Raw genomic sequence first — 17,498 nt, 5'->3', positions numbered from 1 at the left:
AAATATTTCTTCTTTGAGCGAGACGAGTTAACTCGTCATTTGAAAATGCTTCTTCTCTGAGCAAGACGAGTTAATTCGTCATTTCAAAATGCTTCTTCTGTGAGCAAGACGAGTTAACTCGTCATATCAAACTGCCTCTTCTCTGAGCAAGACGGGTTAACTCGTCACTTGAAAATACTTCTTTTTTTAGTAAGACGAATTAACTCGTGATTTGAAAATATTTCTTCTTTGAGCGAGACGAGTTAACTCGTCATTTGAAAATGCTTCTTCTCTGAGCAAGACGAGTTAATTCGTCATTTCAAAATGCTTCTTCTGTGAGCAAGACGAGTTAACTCGTCATATCAAACTGCCTCTTCTCTAAGCAAGACGAGTTAACTCGTCACTTGAAAATACTTATTTTTTTTAGTGAGACGACTTAACTCGTCATTTGAAAATATTTCTTCTTTGAGCGAGACGAGTTAACTCGTCATTTGAAAATGCTTCTTCTCTGCGCAAGACGAGTTAATTCGTCATTTCAAAATGCTTCTTCTGTGAGCAAGACGAGTTAACTCGTCATATCAAATTGCCTCTTCTCTGAGCAAGACGGGTTAACTCGTCACTTGAAAATACTTCTTTTTTTAGTGAGACGATTTAACTCGTCATTTGAAAATATTTCTTCTTTGAGCGAGACGAGTTAACTCGTCATTTGAAAATGCTTCTTCTCTGAGCAAGACGAGTTAATTCGTCATTTCAAAATGCTTCTTCTGTGAGCAAGACGAGTTAACTCGTCATATCAAACTGCCTCTTCTCTGAGCAAGACGGGTTAACTCGTCACTTGAAAATACTTCTTTTTTTAGTAAGACGAATTAACTCGTGATTTGAAAATATTTCTTCTTTGAGCGAGACGAGTTAACTCGTCATTTGAAAATGCTTCTTCTCTGAGCAAGACGAGTTAATTCGTCATTTCAAAATGCTTCTTCTGTGAGCAAGACGAGTTAACTCGTCATATCAAACTGCCTCTTCTCTAAGCAAGACGAGTTAACTCGTCACTTGAAAATACTTATTTTTTTTAGTGAGACGACTTAACTCGTCATTTGAAAATATTTCTTCTTTGAGCGAGACGAGTTAACTCGTCATTTGAAAATGCTTCTTCTCTGCGCAAGACGAGTTAATTCGTCATTTCAAAATGCTTCTTCTGTGAGCAAGACGAGTTAACTCATCATTCGAAAATACTTCTTCACTGGGCGGGGCAAGTTAACTCGTCATTTCAAAATGCTTCTTCACTGGGCGAGACGAGTCAACTCGTCATTAATATTAAAAAAACTGCTCCCTTTGCGAAAGAACGCAAATATCATTTGTTTCTTATTACCGCTGGCAGTATACATTCTGATATTTCTTCAGGCTTAACGCCTGGATTTTCGATTATTTTTCCGTGGATGTAGAACATTCTAGCTGGATTCTCCGTATGCACTGACCGTTCTCGGTCGAATCGAGGATAGCGCGCTCGACCTCGTGAGGTTGCAGACTCAGTGGCGCCCACGTACATATACGCCGGCCATCCGCCCCTTGCTCGACGAATGATCGATGCTAATACTCTCGAGTATCTCTGCGACGTGGCAGGCGACGATCCTCTCGCGAAATTGGGTTAGAATTCCGTTGAAAGGGCTTTTGTAGTCACTACTACCAGCCAGGAACCGGAGGAACCATTGCTTCCTGCCTCACCCAACAAAACCCATTTCTCCTTCTTTCGCATTCCGTCATGTATTTTGCGATAGCTTTCAATTCATACCCGATGCATTCTAACAGATTGGACATTTAAATTTTTTATTTACCGTTAATTCAGAAATATCGACCTGGTCAGTTTTATTAACGAACCAACGATTTATTTTCTATCTTGTACAAGCAAACAGTGTGGTATACCCAAAACTCTTTTAGTCGAAGTAACACGTAGAACGCGCGCGGAAAATCGCCCAGATTGTTCCCCGTTACAAGGCGTTGGAACGATCTCTGACGAGAGCGTGTAAATGGAGTAGTTGTCAAAGGTGCGCGTCTCGCAGCTATTAGCTCGCTCGGCCGGCCGTGGAGCGGAGCATTTAGCGCGGCATTGCGCCGCTGCGGACGCGAGGGGGAACGTTTCGGGACGAATCGTCGGCGCGGATGATATCACGGGCTCAAGGTCTAAATTTTAAATCGTACACAGTAGGTGTTTAACTGCGCGATGACGTCAGACCGCGCGCTACCGCGACTCGAGCGTCGGTCGTGGGTGTCGGGAACGAGGGGCCGAAGTATGGCGGCCAGAGGAGACGCGTAAACACTGCCCGCGCTGCATACACTTCACGAGTTCATGTGCTGCACAGCCAACTTCTACTCGCGTGTGGTGTTATACAGGGTGTTAAAAGAAACAGTTGACTTTAGAGGCTTACAGCTGTCGTGGAGGGGAGTGAAAAATGTTTAACCAACGTAGGTCCTAAAATGAAAAATCCAGAAACGAGCCGCCTTTTATTCAGATGGACGAGAGACAGAAAGTGAAAACAAACTTCTGTTTTACATCGACACAATTAATTTTAGGGTCTATGTAAATTAAACATTTTTACTCCTCTCTGTGAGTAAAGCCCTTAGACTGTTAGCCCTTTTTTTCCAACACCCTGTATATCGAGGTAAACTAGAAAGTGTTAGTAAACGTGGCCTTCAGGATCGATTGTTTCTGAGTTAGAAAATATTTCTCTGATGCCTTTTGTATTAGGGAAAGTTGGGAAGGGACTGTGGAAGGGTAAATGTGTCTATTAGTGGCCAAATGCCCCTTACTAATCAAACCTGTGTGTGTTTTCGAATGTATAACATGCTCGACAAAAGAACCTGTTGAGTTGTGCGCCACGAAACGGAACGAAGACGCCCCGAACACTTTCCATGATGAGTAGAAACGTTTGTGCTTTATAATTTGGGGCCAGTTGGTTTTGGAGCGTGGAGTTGCTAATAGTATTCTATCTACTTTGGCGATGGAGGCTATATACGCGCGAAGCTTGAGCTACAATTTTTCAGCACTCTGTGTAAATTAATTTTACTATCTCGCTCTTCTTCTCTCTCCGTTTCTCTGCCCGTCGAGCACCCACACTCGCGCGCGCGTGTCGCGAGCCGATTTCTCTGGCTTAAGGCGCGTAACACTCGTGCATTATCCTCGTAAGATCGATTTCTTCGTAACTGGCTGCATCGGGATGAAAAGTCGCGTGACCGTGGCACGGTGAAACCGGTTTCGAGCCAGACCTCGGCTTCGTTTCTATATCCTTTCGGTTTCTTTCGTTCTCGTTGCGTGAAACTGCCTTCCTACCACCCCTCCCCCCCTTTTTTTCGTCTCTTCGCTCAGACGAAAGTCGCAGACGCGCGTAATAGGACGTCTCGCCGTGTCGTGCAACGAGTTTTCGACGGCTTCGCAAGTGTACCAAGGATCGAGCCAGAAATAGTTATTCCTTTCTGGTGTAATGGAACGTCTTCGATAATGATATGTTACCTTCGTTTTATTTTATCCTTCTAGCGTAGCGGCCACCATAGTATACGTAGCCTGATTTTTATAAATATACCAAGCAGTAACCAGTAGTGACGTCTCTGATGCGTACGCGTTAAAGGGACTAATAAGAACTGTACTGAATTTATTTCTGACACTAACAGCAGTGCCTTTATTTTTCATCCTTTTTATGAGCTCAATGGTTTCTCTCTTTTTTTCCTTTTTCTTCCTTTCCGTCTTGGTCGAATGTTACTTCAAGTTAATTTTAGTACAGTTTACGTATATGTAATCCTTCTTTATATTTTTTTTGGAATATACCTGTTATCAGTAATGGTAACAGTAATAATAATAAGTGAAGAAGAAGAAGAATAATAACTCTAATAATTCTACTACTAATAATAATAATAGAACTTCACAAAATAATAATAATAATGTTACAGGTTAAGCTGTTTAATATTTACACTGAAAGATTGTTCCCTCTATTTTCGAATAATTCAAGCTAAATACAACAATAGTGTACCCCAAGTACTTACCTATCTAGAATCGATCATTTCTGCGTTAAGCTGCACGCGAAACACTATACTTAATATAAGCGTTAAGTGGACCACCCTGTAGTTCCTTCATCCAGGTACACTATATCCTCGTCAGAAGAGCATCGATTCGATCGACCTTCCTCTATCGCATAAAAGAGGGGTGTGTTGTTCGCCAGTACCTAATCCCAGTGATGTTAAGCACGTGAATATCAGCGTTCGCTATTGTCGTTTCGCTAGTAAAATTCAACGCTCGTCCTTCTCAATTGTACGGTCGCTGTTGCTGCTTTATCTTCCGAATCGACATTCAAGGGGCAGCCAGCCAGCCTCGTCGTTTGATATTCACGTGCATCAGACGTATGCGGGGGTAACTTCACGCGCAATTAACCGCGCATTGATACGATATACTTACATTAGCGTACTGCTCTGCGAGTTTTATGTGCATCCGCTCGAAACAGGGTATCCGCGCTAATTGTCCAGAAAGCAGCATTCGATTGGCGGAAAAACACCGTACAAGTGGAAATCAGATCGTCCGCAGATAAACTCTAGCTGAACACTTTGACGACCGCACCTTTTCGAACAAACTTGCGGGCCACTGCAAATCTTTTTCAAAATTCTATGCTTTTCTATATTTTGAATATTTTTAAACTATCTGTTCTTTCTTGTAGGCTTCTATTGTTAATTATCATTTGTATCGAAGGGTTTATCACGTATGAAATTAAAATTAAGATTAAATTAAAAAATATTTCCCAAGTATTTATTGGTTTTTGCAGGGGCGGATTTGTGCATGGGCTGCAGCCTAGGGTGACAAATTTTTAGGCCGGCAACCTACATGCCTATTTGCTTAATATGTGAATAGAATATTAAACATAATTTAATAGAAAGGACCAGATTTTTATTTTCGCTGTTTTACTCGGGTGATCATTAAACACAGAGGCTCGAGACAATTTTAAAAACAATTTACTTTTTGTTGATGCAGTAAATTAGCAATAACATAGGTTGTCGTATTGAATTAATTTTAATATTCTCCCAGCTCTTTGGCATTCAAATATTTGACATTTCACGAAAAGGGCGACAGACGCTTGTTAGCCTAGGGGCGCCAAATCCCCAAATCCGCCCCTGGGTTGTTGAGGACCATCGAATCAGCATATTGCAAATAGAATGTAAATCTCTAAATGAAATACTATTATCAGTAATAAATACTATTATTATTATTATTATTTCGACGGGAAAACCCTTTAGAGTACAAAGTGTTACGAGATAAATACATTAATACAAATAAAATAGAAATACAAACAAAGTAAAATAAAATAAAACAAAGCAGTCTGCTTGCAACAACATACTTAACAGTTGTCTCCGGAACGAATCCAGCGAGGCTGAAAACAGATCAATGTCAGAAGGGCACTAATTAATGATAATTTATATTTAATAAAGAATGATATTTTAAGTAATGGTATTTTATATTTAATAAAGTAGCATTCTTAGATCCACGTGACAGCGTCCATCAAAAAGTTAACAACGCGTGTATTTACGCCGCAGTATTTATTACTTGCGTTTAAAAGCGAATAACAGGTTCTGGCGTGATTAATAAAACATTCAGTCGTATCCCCACCCCTTTCTTTCCTCACGAAGCGTTCGCCGTCGCCGAAACTCGGTACAAACGTTGCTTGTGATTCTCGGAGGTGCAAACTTAAAAGGGTTTTTATCGCGCAAGACTTCGCCGTCGAAAAATATCGATTAAACGCTTTCCGTGGAAACCCGTGGCGCGCCCCTTGAAGAGCAAAAGAGGGTGACCGTTTGCGCCGCGGGGTGGTGGCAAACAACCATCGAACGAATGGGGTGACAATCTGTCTCCAGGCGAAATTCCCCGTTTCGCAAGGTCGCTCCCCGCCACACCCGCTTATTTCTCTCTGAATAATACAGTTCCATATTTCGAAACAGCCCTTTAGAAATACTGTATCGATCATCCAGTGGCTGTTACTTTTCCCCCCCGAGGTTAATATCCTTTTTGCGCCCGCCAATACGCCTCTATTACATCTGTGTTCGGTTATCGAGCATAATCTGGCAAATTGGCAAGTGTCAGCACACCCTTTGGCAGCGCGCCATTCGTGCAACACGTGAGGGCAGCGGGATAGTTGACGAGTGGGACTAACGTCACCGAAGAAGAAAGCTCGCCCTAATAAATCACCATTAGCTAATCGCGTTTTCGTGCCAGCCGCGATGATAATCGATATCCCACCGTTTCACGGCTTTTACGAATCGCTCGACATCTCTCTGTCGCTCCTGTTGCGCCGAGTCCCGCGGAAATCCTCTTTAACGAAGATCCGAGTGGATTTCGTTAAGTGAATTTCTCCTACGCGAGTAATCCAGCTTCGTCCGCTTTCTGTTTTACCTGCCGGGGGAGGAATTAAAGCTCGCGTCTTTGTTTCGTTTAAGAAAGTTGATCCGATATTCGAGCCCGATGTACGTACACTGTACAGCGTCTGCCGTTTTAATTTCTGAACGCATTTCTCTTGGAAAGTACGTCGAATTGAGAAAAGTTCGCGGACTTAAGGATTCGTTTGAAAAGAGTCGTCTAGGTGTTACCGTGCTCGGAACAAGTTAAGAATACCTGTCCTTGCGTTTTTCTATTCAGCCTGCTGTTCGAGATAAATGCGTCGCGGCGGTTTGAATATTTATAATTGTGTGGTACGCTTGGACAATATTTTCACGCGTTGCGTAACGTTTGTTTTTTACAGCGAAGGTAGGGAAATGGTACGCGTGTCGTTGCTAGGTCCACAACCTTCACCGACAACGCCCGGCGTATTTCAGGTGCAGCCTATCGCGATTTCGAGGTCTACTCACCCAATCGACATGGACACCGTATCGGCCGAACTCCTCACCACGCACACCGAACACACGGCGCCCGCATATCACACGCAAATCAGGTAACAATTTTTACCATTTTTACCATTTTTACCATTTTTACCATTTTTGCCATTTTTATCATTTTTAACCATTTTTACCATTTTTACCATTTTTACCATTTTTACCATTTTTAACATTTTTACCATTTTTACCATTTTTGCCATTTTTACCATTTTTACCATTGTTGCCATTTTTGCCATTTTTACCATTTTTACCATTTTTACCATTTTTACCATTTTTACCATTTTTACCATTTTTACCATTTTTACCATTTTTACCATTTTTGCCATTTCTGCCATTTCGTTCCTTAGTTTCTTCATTCCTCTTCGCACAGCCCGCGATCTCGTTGGTAGCATCGAGAAATTATCGAGCGCCACGCTTTACCCTCGCTATCGCTCGACTATCGATCTTATCGTGCGCGATTAGAGTGCATGAAGGCTCGAAGATTTCGATAGCAACTGTTAATGAACGAGCTGTGCTTGAAGTGGGTCGGCAATCTTTGCAGCCGTATTTTGCCTCCTCAGAGACCACTGTAGATGTACAGTAGGGTGACTCTTATTTTCTACTTTTTAATTTTCTTCGGGGCACCCTCCAGAATAGTTCCAAATAATAAATAAAAAATCTGTGCAAAGTTTGAGCCTGATTGGATAACGGGAAAAGGTGCCCCTGGGCCCTTGAACATTTAAATAATTATTTAACAGCCCACAAAGCCGATTTTATACAATATCCTCCAAGTTATTGATTAAAAAAAAAAATATGTCAAACGAAAGTTGTAGATCCGAACAAGAAGCATCTTTTATGTTCTATTACTTTCTCTCGTGCGACAAACAGTTTTCGAAAGAAGTCTGTGAAACTAATAAAAAATAATTTTTCCCCTTCAAATTTTGAAAGTTTAAATGCTTCTCGAACACTTCTTATTTATGAAGGCGAACAAAAAAAGGGAATCTTTATTTTCGAGAACTATTTTTTAAACATTTAAGGGGGGGGCATATACCTAAATATGCCAAAAAGATAAACAATTTTTTCCCCTTATTTTCAGTGTTTGATATGTCATGAACGTTTCTTGAAAATTCGACATCTACAGCTAACATCTAAGAGCCTAATGTACAGAGTGTAAAAGAAAGGATGAGTCTTCGCAGATCAGAGTTGGGCATTATTTGAATAAAAAATTATTCGTTATTCTTGAATAATTTCATTGTATTCACAATTCTTTTTTGAGATTATTCGAATAAGTACAGATGTGAAGCTTCTATGCCGAGGTCTTTATTTTAAAGTTACATCCTTCCAGTGGCGCAGTCAGGATTTAATCTTGGGGAAAGCTGAGTTGAACGGCTAAAATATTTTTAATGCAAATTCCATAAAGTTTGGTAATGATTATTTAAAGAATAAAATCCAGTTTTCTTTTCTTTTGGAGGTGCCGGGGCCCTTGCCCCTTCCCTCTAGCTGCGGTACTGCATTTTTCTGTTTTTAAATAGAAAGTACCAAGAATTAATATTTTTCAATTTTGCGCCATTTTGCTTAATGCATCGCCTACTTTGAAAACGCTCTGCGTTCAGATTCTGCACCGGTGAAACCGATAAGATTGCTGATAACATTCAGTTACTACGGTGCGATTGCCGATTGAATTCTTTCGTGAATGAGCGCCGCGCAACGGAGTCACAATCGAGCGTAATGATTTCAATTCCGAGTGATTAGAGTCAACACCACCGAGTCCTCGGTCTTCGTCGGAATACAGTGATCCGCCGAGTTACAAGGAACTCTTGCCAACCGGGAAATTCTAATTTTCATAATACTTCTCGCGAATGTAGAGCATATTTCAGTATGCAAGGAGCAATCTTCCTTTCCGCGGAAATTTACTCCGCAGGGGGTGAAATCAGCCCTTCAAGTCGTCGCGTTTTTCTTCTTATTTTTTAATATAACTTTGTAACGGTGGGAGGCAGAACAAAAATTGAAATATAACAATTGCTCAGTTTTGTATGCTCTACCACCCTGTCAAAAGAAAAATATATTAGTAGGTGTATACATTTTTATAGTTAATTACGAATTAATTAATAACGGTGCATGCAGAGCCCAATGGTAGGGGGCGCGAGCAGGGCAACTGCCCGGAGCGGAAAAATTGGTAGAAAAAAAATTAAAATCAATGAAACGGTAAAACTTCATGAAAATGCGGCAAAATAGAATTTAGTATCAAACTTACAAAGTGTCCTTAAATCACCCATACAATTACTATTACCTATACTAGGGAAACGTGCGTATTTTTATTAAAGATCTTGGGTTTCTCCCTTTTTTACATTTATTTTCTTTCATAAATTAATGAAATGGTAAAACTTCATGAAAATGCGGCAAAATAGTAGGTAATACATGTTTGAATTTAGTATCAAACTTACAAACTGTTCTTAAATCACCCAAATAATTACTATTACCTATACTAGGGAAACGTGCGTAGCTTTATTAAAGATCTTGGGTTTCTCCCTTTTTTTACATTTATTTTCTTTCATTCGTTAAACCTTTTTTTTTGAGGTTTAAAAAATAGGCACCCATCTCTTACACAGCGCTTGAAACGGTTCCGAAAATATCTGTTTCAAATTGTTACATATCGGTTCCGACTAAAACAGTTATGAAGAACCGATATTCCGAATAACTGTTATAAAGAACCGAAATTTCTGACTACATCGATTTCGGTTACGGTTCTACTGAACCGATATTATATCGGTTCCATAACAGTTATATATCGGTTTTATAACAGTAATGTACGTATCGGTACCGAGAGTTTACTGTATAACCGACACATAACCGTTACGGAACCGATATAATATCGGTTACGTAGAACCGGAACCCAAACCGATATTGGCCAGATCCTTTTTCACTCGTAACTGTCTCAAGATTATTTCGATTCTTCTAACTGTTACGAGAACTGAAACCGATATCATAACTGTTTTCAACCCCTGCTCCTACATATATATTTCATTTTCTTTTCTTTTTTTATAAATATTAAACTGTTATAAAAAAACAAAAGGCTTTTGTTATTCAGCAAACACCTACAAAAAATCTTCACTGACTGTCAAAAATCATATTTTAAAATAATGATGTATAACTAAATACCCATAAAGGGTGGCAAAAATCATTTTCGCCAAGAGTGGCGGAAGCGCCAGATCGAGTTCTGGGTGCATCGGTAGATGCGTGACAGAGACGCTGATTAAAAGCGAGCCCTCTCGGCGGAACAGGGGCGGATCCAAAGAGGTGCGATCGCCCCCTCCCCTCCAAAAAGTAATAAAATAGAAAAATATTATGACATTGTGTATTATTCAGAATAACTAATTAATGCGAATTTAATTAATTTAGTCTGTAGTATCGGATAGAGATATTAAAATATAAACGACAAGGAGATTTTAAATCTTGTAAAAGAAGGTTAAAAATATATGTCCTTCTGTGCTTTTACATATTTCGCCCCCTCGAAGAAAGGCTCCTGGATCCGCCTCTGCGGCCGAATGAGAGCCTCTGTCTTTCTTATAATTAGCTCCCCTGCGCACAACACCGGCGAGCCCCGTGTTGCTCTTAATGGGCCGGAAGTGACGTGCTGTGGTCCCCCTCGGTCTCACCACTTTTCCCCGTCTTTCTTTCTCTCTCGTTATCTCTGCCCCCCGATCGGACACCACGCCACCAATTTATTCGCGATTCCTCGCGACAGTTACGCGCGTGCAGTTAGCAGGCCGATGCACATAGGGCCGGCGTACCGTGCGCATAACCGTTACGCGTTCGCGCGTGCCTCGTGTGTCGCGACGCGATCGTTTTATGAATCATTCGCCAGCCGATCGTTTCCCGTCTCGCTCCTGGGTCCGTTCCGCTCCCTCCCCTCCTCGGCCCGTCTCGCGAGTATCGTTTTACCTCGCGGCTGTTCGCTTCCCCGCGCGACGGCAACCGTTGCGTATCCCCCGGCGTGTTCCGCCTCGTTCCCGCGACGGGAGAAGAAGGGAATTTCCGGGCGGGACGGAGGATGCTAAACGAGGGCGAAAAAGGGGTAGGAATCGCGCCCGATCGATATCTCGGAGTGCAATGTCCCGCGTGCCGCGCATAGGTATGTCGTACCTTAGCCTTACGTGTACCTTGTTTAGATGATACAACGGTTTGTCTTTAAATAGACGCGACCCTCTTACGCAAGTCGCATGCACGCTTAATAGGTATATCAAACGTTACGAAGGCATCACGGAGTTGCGAACGCTGCCACGGGCTCCACGACCTATTCGGTAATCGCTGCCCCAGGCATCCTCGATACCCCCTGTCCTCAAAGGTTTGGTTGATCGTCGGCTCAGCGTGGAGTGGCTAGGATAGGAATTGCACGAGGTCTGAGTTGATTACTGGAAATTAATAATTTTGTGATCAATATTAATAATTTTTTAATCAAAATTAATAATTTTGATAATAATTGATTATTAGTAATGTTATGATATTTATAATTATTATTTGTAATGTTTATTATTGTTAATTATTATAAAGGATTAATAATTATTAATAATAATTTAGTAAATAATAATTTTGATAATAATTGATAATTAGTAATATTATGATATTTATAATTATTATTTGTAATATTTATTATTGATAATTATTATAAAGAATTAATAATTATTAATAATAATTTTGATAATAATTGATAATTAGTAATATTATGATATTTATAATTATTATTTGCAATATTTATTATTGTTAATTATTATAAAGAATTAATAATTGTTAATAATAATTTAGTAAATAATAATTTTAATTGTTTCATTGACGAAAATAAATTCCTCTTATGCAACGAAAAAATTGCACTAAAGCCCTCAAGTATAAAGCGTTGACATCGCAGATATATCTTTTAGGGAAATATAACTTTACGTGTTTAATCTCCAAGTAGCGTGTATAAAATATTTCCGGAGAATACCTGATAATTTCCACTATGCATTTTTTGCTATTCGAGGGTTACGGTTCGTGTGTTTAATCATCTGCGCTACTTTTTGTACTTTCCACTAGTTTCCTTCACTTTTCAATTATTTACATGTCTGTACTTTGCCTAATTCTATATTTGTAGGTACCATTTTTCTCGTTTCTCTTTCCTTTTATTCCAATAGAGTCATCTCGTACATATCAAATAAATACATAATATTTAGAAGTCAATATTTAGTTTCCTTCTCTTTTCAATTATTTACATGTCTGTACTTTGTCTAATTCTATATTTGTAGGTACCATTTTTCTCGTTTCTCTTTCTTTTTATTCCTATAGTGTCGTCTCGTACATATCTCATAAAGTAAATACATAATATTTAGAAGCCAATATTTAGTTTCCCTCTCTTTTCAATTATTTTCATGTCTGTACTTTGTCTAATTCTATATTTGTAGGTACCATTTTTCTCGTTTCTCTTTCCTTTTATTCCAATAGAGTCATCTCATACATATCGAAAAAAGTAAATACATAATATTTAGAAGCCAATATTTAGTCTAAATATTATGTATTTACTTTACGATTTATGATTTTACCAGTCGGTCAGAGAAGAATTTATTGTTTTTTCGGAACAGCTTAGGCTATTTGCTTCGCGAATGAAGATCCCTCATGGGGAATGGCTGTCTCACGTTTGTTACCGCCCGATCATCACGCGGATAATCAATGTTTGTCTTCCCATTCGCGCGCAATTAGCCACGAACGACCTTTTCATCGCAAGCGGCTTACGTAACGCTACGTTCTGCGTATTAGCCGTGGAACGCTAGTGCGTGCGGTGTACGTACATACGTGCACGTATATGAAAGGCAGAGCGCGAAACCATCGAGGAAGCATTCTGGGCCAGCCTTTGCGGGAGTACACGTCCGATCATCCCGCCGTTTCCTTTCCCATTGTCTGCCTTAGACCGCTGGTTACGTTGCTATCTGCGCCGACCACCGGTTACGTAATGCTCGGGTCCCGACTTCCACCGAAGATAAGCAAACTCTTCCCGCGGATCCGCGGATTCCCACGCTTCCCTTTCTCTGTCGATTAAGCGAGCACGTCGGATACGAAGCATCCAGTGCAGCGGAACAACGGGAGTGAGACGTCTTGGGCGGTGAGGTGCAACCCCTCGATTATTCAGATTTGGAAAGTATGAATCATCGCTTTGATTGCCACGATGATAGTCACGTGTTCCAATTGAGGCGATCTTTGTGAATTTATTTTTAAAAACAATGGTTAAATGGATCTGTTTGAAACTTTTAGGATATTTAATTGAACATCCAAGGAAGTCAAGAAAAATTTGTTTTATGTAAAACAAGTCGTTTGTTGTAAACTGTGGAGGTATTACTCGGCATCGAAGTAGTGAATCGGCGTGCAGCCTCCCGGCCGTTGAACTCATGTAAAATACATAATTCAGTACATTTCGTATTCCTTATGAAATTACGCGTCGAATCAATGTGAATATGCAAAGGAAAATGCAAAACTTAGTTAATGGCAGCGCTTTAAAGGAAAAGCTGCGATTTTCACGACAGATTTTCGTCTTTATTATGTCGTGGAAGTAATTAAAATTAAAAGTATCTTTAATTATGTTGGTTGATCCGGCGACGAATGTATTAATCCACGTGCTCGCGCAGAGAGAAGTCATTCGGTTGAATAATTTTTTAGTTATGCTGCACCCTGAGGATGCTGAGAAATATCCCCACAGTTTACAGTAAACGAATTATTTTACAGATAACAAATTTTTTTTGACTTCCTTAGATGTTCAATTCAGTATCCTAAAAGTTTCAAAAAGATCCACCCGATCATTTCTTTGAAAAAAATTCAGAAAGGTCCCCTCATTTTCGCAGCCCCCAAAGTGCCTGGTATTTACGAATTTTTTTCGAAATAACTATTGTTAATATTGGATTAAACGCTTTTGGTATAAACGGAAGCATCTTTGAACTTGCAGAAAAAAATTTTTTACGTCGATGCTTCTTATTATTTATTGACTCTTTGTTGACACACCTCTTTTTTCAGTCAACTTTGAAGAACAATTTTTGAACGATTGCCATTCTCATCTAAAGAATCCAATCGTTATGAAAAAAATCATAAGTCAATTTCAAGGTCTCTAGAATGCATTCGAATAGATTTTTGATTGAAATTTTATCACAGTTTTTGCAAAAAAAATTCTAGATTACCATATGTCGCGAAAACACGCAGAAAATCTTCAAAAAATTGTAACTTCTACAAATTTCATTATTAGAAGCTAAGAATCTACAGAATTGTTGTTCAGATATAATACTTTGAGGAAAAAAATAGTTTCTAAGTTGGCTTTGGAAAAAAGGTATTTATTTGCATACAGAAGGTGCAGAGCGTCAAAATCAGTTTATGGGTGGCTCGCACCCAGAGTGTCAACGAAGGATGAACTATTGCGGATGCTGTATGGACGATGTTCTTATCGTCAGTCACTTTTGTACCTCTTCTTACGAACTTTGGGGGTTAGTCTCACCCCCTAAACATGCAAGCAGGCCAAAAGAGAAACACCTGTTTCTTACTTGAGTCCTCTAAAACATAACCCAAAGCCAGAGCAATCGAATCCGGTCGCCTAAGACCCTCTCCTTGTCGCTAAACCAAGAATTTGAAGCATCGTGACTGCACAACGTCCCAATACTCCCAATTTAAAGCAACCACCGTAGTGCACTTGCCACAGTAAATATAGCAGCATAAAAGCAGCAAGCTGCGAAAGTACCAGCGCTCGCAAGTACCAGGACTCAGCATCCCAGGGACACATTCAATATAACTTCTACAACCTGGTACTTGAAACTCCGCGGCGAGCCACATCGGACAGTCCTACTCTGTCTACCCACAGCCATCCGCGAAGAACACGTCTAACAACCCTGCCCGTAAATCGCCATTACAGCCGCTGGCACCACATAGAACCTCTACGCTAGAATCTGGACCGCTGTCCTGCAGCTTCTCGAGCCCTAGACGTAATTAGGTCCAACGTCTACCCTGCGGGAGGCTTGGAGGGTGACCGTTACGCGGTACCAGTGTCAGCGCGACGCTTAGAGTGGCACTAGCGCTCGTTGGTAGCGGAGTACCCGATGTACAAATAGCACATTGGCGATGGTACTATTAACAGTACCGCCACCACGAAGAGCACTAGGAAGGTACTAGAGAGGCGGTGGCAGAAGAGGGAGAGAGAGAGAGAGGAGGGAGAGAGAGAGAGAGACGGTGAGAATAGGAGCGAGGAGGAGGAAGAGGAGGGTCGATCGATATAGCGTGGGTGGATGTGCAGAGGTGCGGTAGGACAGCCGCCAGTTGTGCTGTCGGGCTGCATCAGCGAAGAACCGTGTTCCCGACCTCCTCGCTGCGTCGTTGCTCCTCTTTGTCCGTCGCAGTGTGCCCCCGTGTGTTCCTCGCGTGCACCGGAATGCATCGCCCGCACTTGGAGGCCTGGTGATAGCCGGATACGCGCTCGCTTCCTCGACGTTCCGCCCTCGTTAAACCTCCTCGGACGATGACGGTGGGATATATAAAAGAGTCTGGCCACGGCAACCAGCCAGCCCTCGCGTTCCGGAACTGGCGCAATCGGTGGCTGGTCCTTGCACGCCGCGGGACCTCTCTCCGGAGAACTAGCATCCTCCAATCGAGTCGCGTGACCGTTGAGAGGGTTAGGTGTTCGCTGGTCCTCTTGCTGAGGATCAGTCTTCGGGTAGGCAGGTTTCGGTGATCCAAGGGGAGGGTGTTAGGCATGGAAGTACTCCGAAATCAAGGGGATTCGTTGAGGACTCAGGGCGGCACGTTTCAAGCTGGCGGAACGTACAAAATAACACAGCGACGTGGTGTGTTAGAGTTAAAGGACGGAGGTTGGAGCGCAAGCTCCAGCGGCGAAAACGGAGCTGCGGCTTCTTGAAAATAGAATGCTCGCGGCATTCCGCGAGCACGCAGCATAGCGACGCGCGTCTCGGCGGATACCAAAGATAGAAGCCTGGGGGAAAAAAGTTCGCCGAGAACCATGACCTATCTCTCGAGCTGACCCGGCCGAGTCTACCTTGGAAAACCCTTGGCTAACTAACTTTCCCAATATTCCACCCAGTTCCAGCCGAGTCTGCAGCATTGTTTGCCTTGAAAAGCTACTTGCCCCGAAATTCCGGCCATTAAAATTTCATCCCCTCGGGACTAAAGCGGGGCGACCCGCCGTTCGGAGCTCCGGACTGGAATTGGGAGCGTGTCGCTCGTCGAGGAGGACGTTGACCCGCAATTTCGCGAAATAGACGCTGCAAATTGACCGGGGCAACGAGTCCGTGCTCGATGGTAATGTCAGCAGGTCGCCGCGGAGGAAATCAATTCGTACGACGGCGAACACAGTGGCCTACATGCCGCGTGTCTGTTTATCGGCGGATCGGCAGAGCTCGCGATCGCCGGCCACGTTCCTCGCGATCTCTTCTCTGGTTCCTGGTCCAGCGGGCACAGGCGACCACGCAGCCGCGGAAAGGGCAACCGCAGCCTTACGCGATGCGATGGCGCAATCTACGCACCCCCTGGCACCCCGGCGACGTTCCTTCGTTTCGCGAAGGGGAACTTATTGTGGGTACAGAGAATAGAATGAGGTGGGGTTGTCGAAGCTGGGGGAGGTAAAGGGAGGAGTGGCGTTCGGTGTAGTTCTTGGGTAGCAGATAGTTTTAGGGCTATGAATCTCTGGGACAGCACATTTGGTGCCGGGTGCTGTAGCTGTTAGGGATACTGCTTTAGGTACCATTCGTCTGTAGTTCTTCTACTCGTAATACTTGTTAGTATTATGGATGGAATATTGAAGGTTTTTGCGTGAATAGGATTGCCAGATTTCTTCACCAGCAAACAAACCGGAGCAGGTGTTTAAAGAAAAGGAGAAATTTAATTTTTTTGGAGAATACTTACTCTAGTAGCATAAATATTAAAAGAGATTCAATTGCTTTTGGATATTTAAATATATATACACTATTTATTCTAGATTAAGAAGCAATTTTTTTACGAATACACAGGGAGTAGCGGTTTTATATTAGGGTTTATTGTAGTGGTTACAAAATGATATAAAAGCACAATAGTAATTACAAGTACGGCAGCAATCTATTTGGGGGCCGAGTCGTATTTTTCTGTACATAAAACTGTCTTCAGAGATGTTTCATTATTCTCAATTTCTCGGTAGAATCCCGTCGAAAATCTAGGAGTTAGGAATGCGAGGCGTATTTGTAAACCGACCGGGACACCCGAGAGAAGGGTTGAACATCGGGACGCATGGTAGGTAACCCTGTATGAGGCATGGAGAGTAAAAACTTAAATCGGATTTTTCCCTCTTTTATGTGATTAGTACAACCCATTGGAATACATTATTGCTGCTAACGCGATTTCGCAAAATTGTGGGTTAGTGCGTTTTCGCTTTCAATGCCTCATATTATGTGAAGCTAGTGGCAATATTCTTCTTCTTCTTCCACAAGAACACTACTTACGTTCGAAAGTCTCTAGTAGTGCCCCTTTGTATCCAACAAGGGAAGATCCCGAACCCGAAAATCAAAAAAATTCTGAAATTTTGTGAATATGTAGGGGATTTCCTCCTGGTCACAGCACAATTTTTCTTTGCTGCCCAAATTCACTCTAGGGAGTGTAAA

General features: G+C 41.8%; 1 protein-coding gene across 3 annotated transcripts in view; it reads left to right on the top strand.

The window, feature by feature from the left end:
- Positions 1 to 17,498, top strand: part of LOC143376071 (uncharacterized) — a 100,117-nt gene that overhangs the window by 66,381 nt on the left and 16,238 nt on the right. For all 3 annotated transcript variants that reach the window (XM_076825933.1, XM_076825913.1, XM_076825923.1), the window contains one exon: positions 6,747 to 6,935. In XM_076825933.1, coding sequence (XP_076682048.1) covers positions 6,747 to 6,935 — 189 coding nt within the window. The remainder of the gene's footprint in view (positions 1 to 6,746; positions 6,936 to 17,498) is intronic.

The sequence above is a fragment of the Andrena cerasifolii genome, chromosome 1 (assembly GCF_050908995.1).
Source record: "Andrena cerasifolii isolate SP2316 chromosome 1, iyAndCera1_principal, whole genome shotgun sequence".
Classification (NCBI taxonomy): domain Eukaryota; kingdom Metazoa; phylum Arthropoda; class Insecta; order Hymenoptera; family Andrenidae; genus Andrena; species Andrena cerasifolii.
Note: the sequence above shows the minus strand (reverse complement) of the source record. Positions and strands in the feature narration are given on the sequence as shown.